General features: G+C 41.5%; 1 protein-coding gene across 5 annotated transcripts in view; it reads left to right on the forward strand.

The window, feature by feature from the left end:
- Positions 1-16,548, forward strand: part of CTBP1 (C-terminal binding protein 1) — a 234,140-nt gene that overhangs the window by 77,597 nt on the left and 139,995 nt on the right. Inside the window, exon 1 of one of the 5 annotated variants that reach the window (XM_053940079.1) lies at positions 6,914-6,958. The exons of the other annotated variants lie outside the window; for them this stretch is intronic. Within the exon in view, the coding sequence (XP_053796054.1) occupies positions 6,952-6,958 (7 nt within the window). The 5' untranslated portion in view covers positions 6,914-6,951. Of the gene's footprint in view, positions 1-6,913; positions 6,959-16,548 lie in introns of those variants that run through there. 5 annotated transcript variants of the gene reach the window in all.

Below are 16,548 nucleotides of genomic sequence, written 5' to 3' on the forward strand. Positions count from 1 at the left end.
CCCGAGCGTGACTTGGAGCGCTGAGGCCGATGCCTCGGTACGTGCCCAGCGTTGTCCGAGGTCTGGAGCCAGGCCACGTCACCCAGGACCATCTGCTGAGTAAGGATGTGGCAGAGTCCAGACACAGCCCTTTGTAAGCAACTGGAGGCACAGCTTCCTTCTGGATGTCTTGACTCTCAGCATAGCCATGGATGGAATCAGAGTGGAGTGGTTGCTGCTGGAGAACTGGGCTAAAGAACCCACAGAAATTCATCACCAGGAGTTATTCCAAAAGAAAGGATTTTTTTCTAAAAGGTGGTGTTGCAGGAGAGGTTACCAGTGGAGTATTGAGCTTGGCTTGCCTCACATGGATGGCCTGGCATGAGTGCAGGGGCTGTGCCAATGGCTAAACTGAAAAGCATCCTAAATATAACAAGGAATCAGGATAGATGTCACTGTAGACATTATTAACACAAGCTCACCTAATTAGTATGAGTGCTATAAAAGCAGAGATATTCTACTATACAGCACAGGGCTAGAGAGCCTTCCTTACAGTTTGTAGAAAAAATAGCTACTAAGCCCATCACAGGTATTATATAGAAATAACTGAGATTATGTTGAACACTGGGCTAATAGAAGTAGAATCAAATTCAAAACATACAATCAAAGGTCATATCTTCTAAGTGAGTAATAGCAGAGTTTTGTAAAACAGAAACTTGCAATAAGATTCTCATTATAGATAAATAGTACTTGGATGATCATGGGATGTGCTTTAGCAGCCCCTAAAGTGATATGCATAAAAACAAGTGAACAGAATATTCTGCTCTATCAGTATGAGTTCATCATTTCTGAGCAGTTTAATGAGTAAGGTGAAGAGGCTGTCATCTCAGAGGGAGACATGAGGAATATATTCATCTTTACATACTGTGTGGAGCAAGAGGCAAAGAACTGAAAGCCAATGGCTGCAGAAGAACAAAATGGTACAAACAACTGCTGAATGAATTGAGGTTGAATTCTAGAAGAGGATTCCTGATGGGCAGAGCCCCCTGAGTCCATCACAGCTTTCCAAGGAGAGCGGTGGCAACAAAACAAAACAGGGATTTTCTTAATAAGAAAATTTAATTCATGAAATAAATTATTTTACATCTGTCCTATAACATCCCAAGGGAAATCTTCTCTGACCTGTGCTTCTAAGAAATGTGTTATGCCACTAGTCCTCATAATGCTTTGTCCAAAGTATTTTCTTTATCTGGGCAAAGTGTGGATGTTATCAAATATATTTGAAACAACCCGCTCTGGAAGTAAAACCCTGTTGGGAAAAATGTTGTGATACAATTACCTTGATATGTAGGCTAAATGTGTAATAGTAAGAGAAGAACATATTTAAGTAATGTATAAAACATGCCACCACTAAAGAATGTACAAATACCCTTCAAAAGGAGCTCAAAAGTTTCAAAACAACCCTCCAGGGAAGAAGATCTAGGAGAAAGTAGATTAGCTACAGATACTCATTTCGGGATGTTTTTCTTAATAGTTGCTGATATGAGAAAGCTGATGGATTCTTAAGAGCCAATTTTAGATTTTAATGCAGTATCAACTGTTTTCTTAAATTCCTTATGGTCTCAAAATTGCACCCATGAAACATCAGCTATGTTTACCAAAATATTTTCAAATTTAGATGAGGGTTGCAACACAGGGAGATAGTTCAAAGAAAGAAGTGTGTATCTAGTGTTGACAGTTTTGCAAAATGACGTGAATATGCATTCAGAATTTTCACTGTAACTGAAAAAAATAGATTTTTAGTCTTCCAAAAAAAAAAAACCTCAAAAAAATCAACCCACCCCAAACCCCAACCCTATCATTATAACACATTGTGACCTTAAAAACAGCATTTGTTCTTGTGCTTTAAAACAGAAAGTATCAAGGCTTTTTAGTGGAGCAATTTATTCTATCACTATTGAAAACAAATGTGGAGAAAGAAAACTCTATTGGGTTCCCGTCTTTTTGTTAGGTTTCTCTGCAAAAAATAGATCCTATGAATCTGTGACTTTTAATGCCATACAAGAGTGCAAAGAATAACAAGAAAAGCTTAACCAAAAAAATAATAACCTGAGTTCATTGTTGTATCATGGTAACTGCATAATAAATGCTGTAGATGTGACAATTTAATAGGTGAGTAAAAGAAATGCTGAGATCACTGCGAACACAGAGATTGCCCGGCCCCCAGCCCAGACCTGCCCGTGGTGGTGCCTCCTGTGTCACCTCCCTGCCCTCACCCACCAGGGGCTGCTTGGGGAACGGCTGAAGGTGAAGCCACGAGACCCCACCTGGAGTTACTGAGTCCAGCTCTGGGCCCTCAGAATAAGAAATTTGTGGATCTGTTGGAACAAATCCGGAGGAGACCGCGAAGATGCTCAGAGGGCTGGAGCACCTCTGCCATGGAGCCAGCTGAGAGGGCACCTTCCAGAACCTGAAGGGAGTGACATGAGAGCTGCAGGGGGGCTTCTGACAAGGGCATGGGGAGACAGGACAAGGGGGAAGGGTTTCAAACTGGCAGAGGGCTGGGTTAGATCAGATATAAGGAAGAAATTCTTCTCTGTGAGGGTGGTGAGGCTCTGGCACAGGTTGCCCAGAGAAGCTGTGGCTGGCCCATCCCTGCCAGTGTCCAAGGCCAGGTTGGATGGGGCTTGGAGCAGCCTGGTGTAGTGGAAGGTGTCCCTGCCCATGGCAGAGGGTTGGAGCTGGATGATCTTTAAGATCTCTTCCAACCCAAACCACTCAGTGATTCTGTGATAACTGGAGGTGCAGACGGGATAAATGCAGCTGTCTGAGAGGCAGCACTTCACAGCCTGATAGAGATTTAGCAGAAATGTTGGTACTTTTGGAGACACAGTGGTCTATCAAGACCTCTGACAACGTGGGAGGTGCTTGCTTTCAGTCAGACTAGTAGTGCAGAAGTAGACAAATTTTAATTTGCTCTTGAGTAACTTAAGACATTCAATCATTCCAGCTTCCAAGAAAAGAACGATGCAATTTAGTCTTGAAGTACTTAATGAAATTATTATTGAGTTGGGTCAGGCCATAAAGTACCCTCTAGCCCAAGGTCCTGTATGAAACAGAAAACAAAACCAGGCCAACTATGTATGGTATTTCTAATATTTCCAGCCTTTAGATATTTCCAGAGTATGGACTTCTGGCCTAACACAGCTTCTGTGTTGCCCTCAGTGATATATAGATAGATACATATAGATATATTTATTTTTTGCCCCCCTGGAAGCTGGTGGTCCCCTTGACTCCTGTGGACTTAGGTCCCTGCACTCATCTGGGAAGGAGGAAGGTGTGATAGAAGGAAATGTACCAGGACTGAGTGACTGGTACCAGATAAAAAAGTAATAATGGGCATTGCTGGCCACTGGAATGGCTCATGGATGTTTAGCATAGAGATGTCATTTGGGTGATGAGATAAAGATGCCCTGGTATATGTGATTATAATACTTAACATGACACATTTTAGAGCAGATTAGGTACACATATCTGCATGTATGCACTCTTAATATCAGGGATAAATTTGTGTAATTATAGCTCATAATTTGTCTCGTTGCAGCTATTTTTGGAAGTTAAATAATTGCTGATAGAAGGGAGTGGTAATTTATGGCAAGAGAAAATGCTCTCGCCTCATCTTATGTGGAGGGTGGTGGGTGTAATTCTGAAGCTGGTCCTGTTTGCTGCTTCTCTAAAATATGCATGCTGCTATCTGTAGGCACGTTTTGGGGACTGAAAAGATTCACAGCAATGTGGGTATTTTCTTAGTAAATGAAATGATCACCATGCAGAACACTTGTAAAATATTTAGATAAATGGTTGTCTGTAAGTGGGGATATGTAGGTATGATTTCTAAATAAAGATACTTAATTTTGAAAGAAAATAACATAATAAATTTCTGGTTGCTAATAATATGCCAGAGAATAAATTTTTTTTTAACTGATCTAGGTTGCCACAGCTAGGGAAGGCAGCAGCTTATTTAAGAAGTAAGCTGTTTTTAAGGAACCATGTCTGTTTATTAACTTAACAATGTTCAACAAATGATTAGACTGAAATGTGGATATTGCCTTTGAGAAGATGAATGTCATGAGAAGGAGCTGATGGGATTATAACTTCGAATATGTTCCTGTTTATGTGTTTAATGTATTATTAAATGTCATTTGTTTAAGAAAGAATTAATTTAATAACGGATCTAGTATAAACAAATATTGTTTTTGTATCACTTAGGCTCTATTTGAGCTTTGTTTCATGACAGCAGTTTAGAATTAAGATTCCATTATTTATTAGCTGGAAAGAAGGATGGGAAACAGCACATCTCATGTGTTTAGCTAGGAAATCTGGGGAAGTTGAGGAAATGGCTGAACATTATGGATGTAAAATACTCAAAAGTATAAAAGTCCCTTTCCAGGAAATGCTGGATATTTTGCTATAAAAGAAATATTTGGAAGATCTGACAAGACATCAGTCATGTGAAGACACCCTGAAAGCACCATGTTATCTGGCATTGTAGAGGATTAAAACTAATTTAGGACAGCCTTCTAATGCAGCTGGTATGGCGTAGTTAGCCTGGAGAGACCAAGTTCTAAGGAGTTTCAGGAACTAATAATTGTAAACTTCAATGAACATGATCTCAGTATTTGAAATTCTTCATTTAGGACATGGTTCAGAGCTGTGTAGGAATAACCCAACACAGACAGTGGACATTGTGTGGACAGATGTGCCTAAGTATGTTCTTCCCACTAGTGAAGCCTTTGCCATAAGAGATGCTCCATATTCCTCCCTGAGAAAGGAAGAACTTCTCCAACAGCTTTACAGAAGGCTGGGAAACCTCTTCTCTGCATTCCTCAGTAGGGGAAAATATCCATGCAGGAAAACACTGTAAACCATAAGACCTTCAAATTCAGCAGGATTCATTGTGTTCCTACATTCAAGCAAGTTCTCTAAACTTAGAGTTATTGAGCAGGCACAAAATTATGACCAGCAAAGTCAGCTTATCAGGTATGATACTTGCTTTGTGTATTTAAGTACATTTGCTGTCATCCTAAATGTGCTAAAAATCTTTGTGTACTCCAGTAATGACTGCTGAAGTCTGACTAGTTAAGGAATTAATTTGGTGTAAATATTCCCCTGTGTAGGTAATCTGGTTTTATTACTTTTAACACCAAAATCAGCATTGTATTTGAAGGAATAAATTACAAAACAAGGAGAAGTCTAGAAAGTAATTAGTGTGAATAGGGTAGTGAATTCTTGAGCTGCTGCTTCACTACGGGGTTTGGTTGGTTTTGTTTTGGTGTGTTTTTTTGTTTTTTTTTTTTGGTTACTTTCGGTTGTGCTTTATAAAACGTGTTAATAGACTATGTCAGCAATGTTCTTACTCAGTTGCTGTTGGAAAGACTATTTTCATAGTTTATCACAAAATGCCAGATTTGCTCAGCATGTAATTTAATCTTATGCTTGGAAGCATCCACATTATTTGGTTATCATGAAGTTATTCTTTAATAAAAATGTATGCTTTGTGATCTATATTTTATTAATTTGGTGAGTCAGTTTATCGATTGTTGCAGATGCCATGAATGTATAATTTGTCACAGTTATTGGTTGCCTGTCAGCAGTTCACAGCCACACAGTGCTCTTGGTTCTTGGGGCACCTTAGGAAAAAACCTCTCTTGATCTGCAAAAGAAAAGCTTTCTCCTGTAAGTTATCATCAACCTTGGGTTGATATCGGGTTTATCACTTCACAGCCAAACTCTGTGAATATATTCATAACGTGGCCTGCTCAGGCAAGGGCTTTGAGCAAATACAATTTAGTGATTTTAAATGCTGGGGGTGAGGAAGAAGGAGCACAACATCAGAAATGGGAGGTGCAGGCTTTGTCACTGTTTTAGTTTGCTCTGAACTTAGGAATTATTTGGGTTACCCGACTGGAAAAACAGAAGAAAATTCTAAGGCATTTTTATCCCCGTGTTCAACAGCAGATAGTTTTAAAGCAGTCATGAGTTTTGTTGATTGAAAAGTTTATTTTCAAGAATGAATATTAATGAATTTGATTTTTTTTAAAAAAGGTCTGTTTATTCCCTATAATTTAGCAAAGCAGGTATTTATACCCACAGTTGTTTGACTTGAAGAAGAAACTTTGCTAAGAATTTCGCAGTGGTGATACAGATTAAGCAGCTTTGCATGCTGGAGTGGAGCTGTGTGGTTGACACATCTGCTGGTTTCGTTTTGATATTTTTAAAGGCTGGTTCTCCATCCTGGGAGCTTGGTGAAGGCATGCACAGAGCTTGTGTGCCATGCCAAAACCAGTGGCTGAGCTCAGATTTTGGCCAGACTAGTTCTAGTGGTTTATATCCCCTCATCTTTTTGGATTCTCTAAAATATCACTCTCTGGAGCTTCCCAGCCATCGGTCGTGATTTAGGCAAGAGCATCCTTCCATACAGAGCAGAACAAGTTCCCCGGGGGTTCCCCAAGTTTTTGGTCTCTATAATTAATGTACAGTGGGGGGGGGGACTACATAAAAAAATCCGGGAAAAGGCCCTGCCCAAAATAAGAAGGGCAGAGAGAAGTTAAAAGGGGGGAGCGAGAGAGAGGGAGATGAGAGAAATAAGAAAAAAAAAAAAAAAAAAAACCAAGAAAGAAAAAGGGCGGGGAAAAACAAGGCGGGGTGGGGACGGAAAAAACAGAGGAAGAAGGGAGGAAAAGAATTAATCGCGGGGGGCGGGCGCGGAGCGGGCAGAGCCGCTCCCCGCCCCCGCCGCTCCCGGCCGCCGCCGCCTAATGAGCTGCGCTCTGATTGGCCGGGCGCCGGCGGCGGGCGGCCGCCATTGGCTGCGGGCGCGGCGCTCTCCGCCCCCATTGGTCCGCCCGCCTGCCCCGTATTTTCAGCAGCGGCGGCGGCGGCGGCGGATTCCGGTGTGGAGCCGGCGGCGGGATGCAAGGTGGGATGGGGGCACGGGTGGAAGGAAGGATGGATGGATGGATGGATGAATGGTTGGATGGATGCTCGGTACCCGGCGCGCTGCCCCGTCCCTGCGCACCGTCCTGAGCCACGATGGTTGATTATTATTATATATTTTTTTTTTCCTCCAATAATTATTTTTTGCACCGCACCCCCCGGCGGCCGCTGGGCGGGGGCTGCGCCAGCGCAGCGCCGGGGGCAGCGCCGGCCGCATCCCGCCCGCTGCCCGGGGGATGCGGCTCTTTGTGCCGGGGGCAGCGGGAGTTTTCCCGGGAGCACCGCGCCGGGAAGGCGAGGGGATGGATCCCGGCTGGGCTGCGCTATCCCCGGCCCGGGGTGCCCCGGGGGCGGCGCCGTGCGGGGTCCCCGCCGCCCGTCCCGGCGCTGCGCCGCGCCGCCGGGAACTTGGCGAGCGCGGAGTTGGCGCTGCGGGTGTCCCCGGTTGGGAAATCGAGGTTTGCGTGTGCTGAATTGCGGAAAGTAAATGGGAATCGGACGGGGGATGGTGTCAGGTCCCAGAGGAAAAGCCGGGATTCTTCCCATAAGTTATTTTTGCGGATTTGCCAAATATTAAGTAACTCCCCTTTGGTTAATTGGAAATCGATGTGGTTAGGTGCGGTTATCTGAACATACTTTGGTTTGAGTTTAAAGTAACAAATATGAAGCTAAATACTCTGTTTTTATTTTGCGTTGTAAATTTATTATACATTTCATGGACAAATTTAGCACTATTGTTTTGCAGCATATCTCCTTTTTCATGAGGTGTTTTACATTCAACTATATTTATTATATTTCTTCTGTATATTTAACATCTTATGAAAGCCACATCCACGTTCTTAAGTTCTGAGTTTGCTGGTGGTTTTCATGGCGAAAGTTATTTCTGCTGGAGATATGTTTTCAGACAGAGAAATCTGCTGACAGATTTTGCAATGTTTTTCTCTGTGGCATTTTTCTCTGCATAAGGCTGCAGTTAGGACTGGGTTCTGTGCTTTCTGTGCCATCTAGTAGTTATCTGGGAATTTAAATACACTGTGAGCATCCCCAGCTGGAGATGGTACTGGAAGCTGTAGTATATTTCTATGATGTGTGAAAAGTGGAGATTTGGATAGAAATAATTGATTATGGCCATTCAGAAATCAGTGCTTGAATGGGTCTTTCAAATAAAATTGCCGCTGAAGCTTTAAGGTGCCTTATATACAATTTGGGTTAAAATTAATGGTTCTGTCCATGTAGTCAGTGAGATTTACACCTGCATGTGTGATTAACCCCTTGCTGTGCATTGCAGAGGCAGAAGGATGCTTGTGGGGCCAGCTCTGTTGCTAGGCCTAAAAACTTAATTTTTTTGTTGCTAGCCTGGAGCTGTGAGAATCAATACAGGTTTTTACATGGAGTGATGGAAGAATTTCAGTCTGGCCCTACCAAGGAGGAGCAGCCCCTGCTCTCTGGGGTGTGGGAAGTGGCCAGAGGAGCTGCACTGCCCCAGTCTCGTGTGTCCTCACCTCCTGCCCGAGCACCCATGGGTGCACAAACATCCTGACTGCCCACAGGCGCCGTGGCAGGGGGATCCTTTTGGGAAAAATGATCATGAACAGGATCGGCACCTGTTGCACCAGCAGTGATTTGTCATCTCCCAGGGAAAAACTGTGCACCTGTAGTTCTTTGATCATCTACCCAAATTGTCTGGAATGACAGACACCCAGGGAGTTTAACTTGAATTTATCAGTGTGCTATAATGAGGTGATTGTGATGACTTGAGTAGGTGGGAAGTTTAGAGGTTTGTGTATAAATTGTTGTTAGTATTATGATTAAATAAATGCTGTTTATACAAGTGATCTGTAATTTTAAAATGAAGCCAGCTACAGTTCAGCAACTGCTATTTGAAAGTAGAACTACCCATGTGTACATTTTATGGCACTTTGATTTTGTTACATAATGGCATGCATAATTTTCATGCATTATATAAACTTTTTTCACAGCATCCTGAGAAAACAGACAAAATAAGGTCTATGTCTGTTTGATACCTAGAGAGGCTTTTTTAGCCTAAGTAGCAAATTCTGGTTTCTAATAGTGTGTAAACAAACTGCAGCCAGGCTGGCAGGCATTGCCTGCTTGTGGTGGTAACAGAAATATGAAAGATGATGTGAGCACTGCAGAACTGAATTACCCTCCACGCCTCCTGCTTGTTTTCTCACCCAGGCAGGTGAGGGGGAGCAGATGAAGGCTTTTCTTTCCCTTTGGCACAGTACTGGATTGCTTCTCTGGTAGAGATCCTGTGACCCCACAGAGCTGCAGAAAACCTTGTTGTTTCTTACTCTAAATGTTGCTAAGTGTAGACTTAATATCTAATGGAGATACATGTTACTAAAAAGATATATTTTCCAAGTACGAAGTGATAAGAAACTCTTTAATGAATTAAAAAAAGGTCAGGTTAGAGAAAGTGAAACCCTGTTAGTTGTTTTTTTTGGGGTTATGTTTTTTCCTAATTGTATGAATTTGATGAACATAGGTTACTGGAGGTTTGGCACCAGTAATATGGAGAAACCATTCATTCATTACAAAACAGTCTCTGAGTTTCTTGTTTTACTTACTCGTGGGTCTGAAACAATCAAAGTTTTAGCAGGTGCTGTCTAGTTCTTTTGTAGCTGGTTTTTGTTTGCTTTTTTCCTTTTGTCATGACCCTGATGGATGGAGAGAGAACATTCCCTTGGTGAAATGTGAGGGATTATTGAGTCTTCATGGTGGCAGTTTCTGTCTTATAGTGATGTGACTTATGGTAGCACTTTCCCCTGTTAGCAGCAATGTTTATTTCAGAAGTATAATTTTCATATTTAAACACATGCAGCGCTAGATTGGAAAACTTTTAATGACAATTGCATGGCATGTTTGTTTGTAAATGGTTATGTTGAATGACGGGAGAAAAATTAATTTGTACTTTTTAAACATTGTGATTTTTATATCTGTTATTTAACAGAGCTGTAATGTTATCACTGAGTGCTGCCAGTTGGGTATAAAGTGCAATGTGTAACATTTCCTGGTAGTAGAGTTGCTCTAAGTGGAGAAATAATTTAAGTGGTACAGGATTTTTATAGCCCTCTTGTCACAATTAACTGTTTTGATGAAATATGAATTTACACAGCATCTGCCTTCCGGGACCGGCGTTCCCGTCGGAGCTCGCTCGCCTCCCAGAGCAGCAGCATCCTGCCTGGAGCCTGGTGGCAGGGCAGGATGGGCTGGAGCCTGCCTGGTGGGCAGGAAACCAGGGCAGTGGAGGGGTTCTCTTGGTGCATCTCCCTGGGAAGCTTGGGCAGGAAATGCTGCTGCTGGCTGAGCGTGCAGCCTTTCGGTTTCGCTTTAGCAGGGGGCCTGGCTTGGGCACAGCGAGGTCCCTGCCCTGCAGTCCCTGCTCATCCCCCTGATTGCTGTGCCTGTTTGTAGGCAAAAAACATGATGTGTGTGTGTGTGGCCTGTCAGTGGGGTGTGGCTTGGGGTCTGGCACACAGTATGGCAATTGATTTTGGAGGGAACAGCACTCTATATCCTGAAACTGCAGATGAGGACTTGCTGTGAGATGGGGAATCCAGGTGGACCTTGCAGTCTCAAAGCAATGGGTTGTCTCCTCAAGACCCTTCTGCTCTACATCCCTGTAGTGGTCACTCTCTTACCAGAGGGGAAGATCTGGCATTTTATGTGGTTACTCCTATCAAATTTGTCTCTTCATAGACCACTGTGTCTTCTACTGTTTTATTTTCCTGCACTGTGGGGTGGAGGGTGCCTCTCGCCACTCCTGGCCAGCTCAGAAATGGTCATTAATGTCTAACTGCTAAAATTTCTGTGTGCATCCTGGGAAAGGCAAGTTCACAGGAGGGTAAAGCAGCTTCAGGAACACTGATGCTCCTGCTTGCTAAGGGCTGGCTTGGGAGGGGATATCAGGATGTGCTTTTGGAAAGATACAGTTCCCCATCATGGACCAACTTAATGCACAATGAAAAATGAGCACAGTAATGAGAGATTGTGGAAAAATGTTAAAAATAATTCTGTAGCACTTCTCCCACTTTTCATACATGGCCTATATTGACTAGTAAACATTCCAGGTCACTGCTGTCCCTCAGGAAAGTAACTGTGCACATGGAAGGTCTCAGCCTGGCACAGAAGGATGGGCAATATTCAGTACTCAGAAATGGTTTGGATGTTGTTGGCACAACATCCTGCAAATTTTGAGGCACCATATTAAGAAATGAGTACTCAAACTAGAGGTTGTACAACTTGGAGAGTCTGGCATGTTTGTTCTCTTGGGCTGTGTAAGAGATCTCAGTGCTCACTGCTATTTTTGCTGTCATTCAGGGCAAAATAATTGAGGTCGCTCATCAAGCAAGCTGTGGTGTTGTGGAGACAGCAGCAGACTGTGCTGTGTGCTGCCTTTACATCCATGTTTTAGGAGATAAAGTAAAAATAGTTCCAAGTGCCATGTCTTGGTGAAACCATCCAGCAAAACCTCCTGATTCTTGTACAGGTGTTTAGTTGAGCCTTCTGCTGCTGCTGCTACCTGAATCGTTGCTTCTAATTGATCTCTTACTCGATAATTCCAAATTATTACGATTGCTCGGTCAGAGTGAAAAATTATGTGTAACAGGTTGCTGTTATAGTGGAAATCAATCCTGTTACCTTAGAGCTAGTTTAAGGTGGTGAAGGAAAGAGCCCAGACTAGTTAATTGTCTCTTCTTTGGGTTATCATTCTATAAAATGGGGATAATCGTAATTATAAAAGGTGCTTTAGGACTCACTAAATATTTTCGAAGCACTTAGGAATCGTAGTTAAAAAAATAATTGCCTAGTAAATTGTCTACTTAATAAAATGTAAAAATAAAAGATGTAGAATATATTAGGCTTCATAATAATTTAAATAGATGCATGTAGTTTATTTACCTACTCAATGAGAACTAACAACCATTGAAAGCAAAAAGGTCTTTAGGAGAACTGTATTGGCAAAATGGGATTATTTAAATTAAGGTTTCCAGCTCACTAGCTTAAATTACTTTTACATTTATGATTTAGGCTCTGATTTAAATCATACTTTGTACTGTTAGTGTTCAAAATTTATCATCAACATTGAAGCTGTGAACACAAAAGACGTTTTTGGCAAGACTTGCAGAATGCAATGTCAGTATATTTCTCTGGAATACTAAAAATTTAGAAAACAAAACCTTTCCCTCGACACTTACAACTTTTGATATATGGGGGTGGGGGGTAAACCTTAACAAGACAAGCTACAAATTGTTGTTTTTAGTCAACAGACCAATGGGTGACTGTTCCAATGGCCTGGAAGGGGCCAAGGGCTGAGTAGAGGTACTGCAGGCATGTGGCTCTGTGGTCATTGGTCTTTTTAGAAGGGAAGGAATATTTATAAAGACTTTCTTGAATAAAAAACATCAATCTCTTCATGAGATATGAAAGGGCTGGTAATGTGCTGGGTTCTTTTGTTGATTAAGAGAAGTACCAAGAAAAATTGTTTTGCATTACCAGCAGAAATACTGTCGAGTGGAAAGGACTTCCTAGAGCTTTTTATTCATTTATTGTTCTGCTGAGCAATTAGAGGAACAAAATCTCTTTGCATCTTTTTTACACTCAACAGATTGGCATTTGTTTTTCTCTCTGTTTAAAAAACCCCAAACAACCAACAAGATGAGATTCTCTTCAGTAAGGAAGGAAGTTTAGACCAAAGTTTCCAGAATTTGTGACTCTTATTCTTGTGTTACCACAGCTGGGAATACGAAGGGAAAGATGTGGGCTTCATGTGAAAGTTGCAGGAAACCTTGTAAGCTGTTGAAGTCTGTAAATCCTCAAAACCCACCTCTGGCTCCCAGCAGTTTTTCATGGATCCTGGGGCAGCCAGGGTGAGTGTGGTCCCAGGGGTGGGCGAGCTGTAGGTGATGCTCAGGTGAGTGCACTGAGAACATGGTGCACTTACCTCTCTTGCTTGATCTCTTTTGGATTGGTCAAAGGGGATGGGCTGCTCACTCTTTTCACAGGACCCATGTATACTCAAGGTTTTTTCAGAATTAAATGCCTGTGAAGTCAGGAGCAGAAGAATGGCTCTGGGCATGGACTCACTAGCCTTTCACTTGCCTTTAGGAAATGTTGTAAACAGTGATCTGATTTGCATTCGTTATGAAATGGTAATTTCAGCTTTAAATAATGATCCTTTAAAATGTGATTAGCATTTGTGTCTTTAAGGAGTAAATACCAGATTGCATATGTAGTTTCGTACCTTCTTTTTCATTCTTCCTTAGAATATCTTGGAATAGAATAACCTCTGAGTTGTTACTGTGGCTTATTGGCACCACAGTAATTTTGAAATCCAAGTTCAATAATCATATTTCCTACCCTGTCAAAAAAAAAAAAAAAAAAAAAAAGAAAGAAATCCATTATTATGAATTGTATGAATTGTTCGAAAACGTTGTTTGGCTCGTTTTGTGTGTACCCACTTAAGTGACCAGAATGTCAATGGAGGCTTTGTTTAAGTGTTTTTCTTTATTTTTTTCCTTCCAATCCCACCCACACATACACCTGTTCATCTGAGTCTTTTGGGCCAGATATCAATTTATTTGGTTAGGCTTTATGGCTTTTTTCTTCTTCCTCCTGCTCTATTCAGTTAACTGCTTGCTGTCAGTTCTGGCACATCCCCTTGTTTTCTGGAAGTTGCCCATGGAAAAAAGGCTGGTTTCCAAAGGCAAAGAGGTAATCTGGCTGGGAGTTGGATTAACTGTTGCAGTAGCTCATGATAAACATCTGTTGCAATACTCCCAGATGAGAACATTGCTTTCAAAACTATTTACTGCACATTTTGAACTGTTCACTTTACTTGTAGTTTTATTTTTTTTTCCCCTCTAATTACTAAATTCTTTTGAAAGGACATAAATCCATAGAGTCCATCTTGGAGACTGTGTTTATTTTATGATACAGACAAGGAAATGAGGTTGTTGAGATACTGTTCATGCACTGGAGCCCCTGAATATTTCTGACTGGAGCACAGAAGTGTGTGCATTCCTTAAAAAATGCAACTGCAGAGCAGGCCCCTAGGAGTGCTGCTGTGTGTGTCCGTGCTCTGCCTGTGCTGGAGTCCTCTGGATGTTTTCCTTCTGCTCTGAATTTGGCAAGATAAGACTGGTGGGGAGTGGAGTTTAACTTGGATCTGAAACCCAAGGGGGGGTTGTGTGGTCAACTGGGCTTGGGACTTTGCCACTGAGGAAACCTTCTGCTGTTTATTTGGAATATTTTTGAAAGTTTGTTTGTTTTATACATTTTTTAAAATAAGTTTTTAATTCTAGATTGAATGGATGAAATAATGACAATTTCTCCTGCAGCTGACTTTTGAAGTTAGGTCTGCCAGCAGCCACTTACTGCTGTAGCTGAGGATCAGCAAGCAAACAAAGCAAGCTTTGGTAGGTTTTCCCAAAACATCAACAACCTTCTCCCCCACCCCACCCAAACCACAAAACCAAACCATTCTTGGTGTCTCTGGGAAAATGACATTGGAAAACAGTATGGAATACCTCAAATGGTGAGTGTTTTCCAACAAATTGTTTTTCTTTCTTATGTTAATAAGGATGATGCTCTTAATGTAATCATGTTCAAAGTAGTTTCACTCATATTTCTCAGAAGCTGAAAAGTATTTCGTGCTGAATCTCATATCTAAATGTTTCCTATCACAATCAAAGAAATCATCTGGGTACTTTACATATGTGTTAATCTTTACCAGAATTAACTCTCTTTGCATAACAGTCTAACAAACATGGACAAGGAAAGGGAATTTCCAAATACCAAAGCTACTTGTAGCAAAATACAAGAGTCTGTAACTTTATTTCTTGCTGATTTTCTTAGGTCTGGCAGAACCCATGTTGTTTTAGCAATAAATCTGTAAGAACAGCTGTTCTGATTCAGAGCAAGCACTTACAATTCAATATCCTGTCTCTGATGGTGATCAGCAGGTATCTAGGGAAGCATACAAGAAGAGTGATAAAGTGATGGAATCTAAGGTGAGATTTCCTAGTTTACCAGTTTTATGGTGGCATCAGGATTTTCAGAATCTGCTTCCTAATCATAATGCTGAAATGACAGGTGTGAGACACTTAACAGCCTCAGCTTTCTCTTAAAGATTGTGGTGGTGATAGGATGATAAAAAAGGAAAAAAACCCTGAAAGTAATGGATAGTATGTAAAAGAGAGAGAAATAATGGGATAGGCTGGGAAAAGGGAAAAAAAGAGACTATAATCACTGCATAGTGTAAAGAAATGGCAGAAAAAGGTTGACTTGTTACCCAGGAGGTGAGACCCTCGTGCACTGGAGCTTACAAAGATTGCCCTGCTGGGCTCAGCCATGGCCTGCATCACATCATTTGGGCATGGGGGAGAGAAAGGCAAAACCAGGACATGGAGAAATAGTTGGCCTGAGCCTGGTTCAAGGCAAGAAAAATGGTAGAGGGCAGACAAATTAAGTGTGGGAGAAGAAACACATGGGAAAGGGGAACATGATGATGGGAGTGTCCAAGAAACCTTTAGAAACTGAATTATTCTCTGTCTGTAAATATCTGTCCATTCAAATTGATGAATAAGAAATGTTGTCTGTGTAGAAAATTTGTTTTGCAGGTTTGTACTGACACCCTTGGAGATTACTGTATTTTTCCCAGGCTTCAAGACACCCAGGTTTTATTTTTAGTGCTGTGAACCTGCTCCAGCTTGCTGCAGTCATTACTACTAAGACCATCTAAATAGCAACTCTAAAAAGCTATTAAAGCAATGTAAATAGTAATAAATTATTTTTGGCTTTGTGTGGATTAAAAGGTACATGTAGAATGGACTTGGTTTTGGGTCAGGTTTTTAATGCTCTAGAGCAGAAGTGTGACAAGCCTTACTTACATCACTGGTGTGCAGAGGTGATGGTGCTGTACTTTAAATAAAAGACATGAGGGCGTTGTGACTGGGATATTCACTGCAACAGTCACTTAAAAGCAGATTTTTAGGGAAGCTTTTACAAAGGTGTATGGAAAACTGTTACTGACTATCTAAAGCAAATTCAAGAATAATATCCAGGAGGTGTTGCAGTGGGTGAGGAGGTGTTAAAGCAAACTGCTCACCAAAATAAGTCAAACCTGACAAATCCAGGGTTTATTGTATGTGTCAGGATGAAGAGAAGAGGATGCATTTGAGTACAAAAGGGCAAAACCCATCCTGAATTTAAACACAGTTTACATAATCCTGTGAGCAAGAAGGGGGATTGGTACAACCAGCAAAAGGGACTGCTTGGTGGTACCTTACAGAAGGGACAGCTTCATCTGTGGGTAGAGACCAGGCAAAGCAGATTTATCAGTTCAGAGGTAAGGTGGCTACAAGATTAAAAAAAAAACAAAACACCATACTGGTCTTTAAGAAGTTGATATTTTCATATATATGTATATGAATAAACATAAATTAATAATACTGGTAGTATTGTGTGTATGTGATATGAGAAAGTTTCCCATAATTACAGGAAAATGGTGCAGGAACAGCTTCACCAGTATGGGAATGAGAGGGACCA

The sequence above is a fragment of the Vidua chalybeata genome, chromosome 4 (genome assembly GCF_026979565.1).
Source record: "Vidua chalybeata isolate OUT-0048 chromosome 4, bVidCha1 merged haplotype, whole genome shotgun sequence".
NCBI classification, from domain to species: domain Eukaryota; kingdom Metazoa; phylum Chordata; class Aves; order Passeriformes; family Viduidae; genus Vidua; species Vidua chalybeata.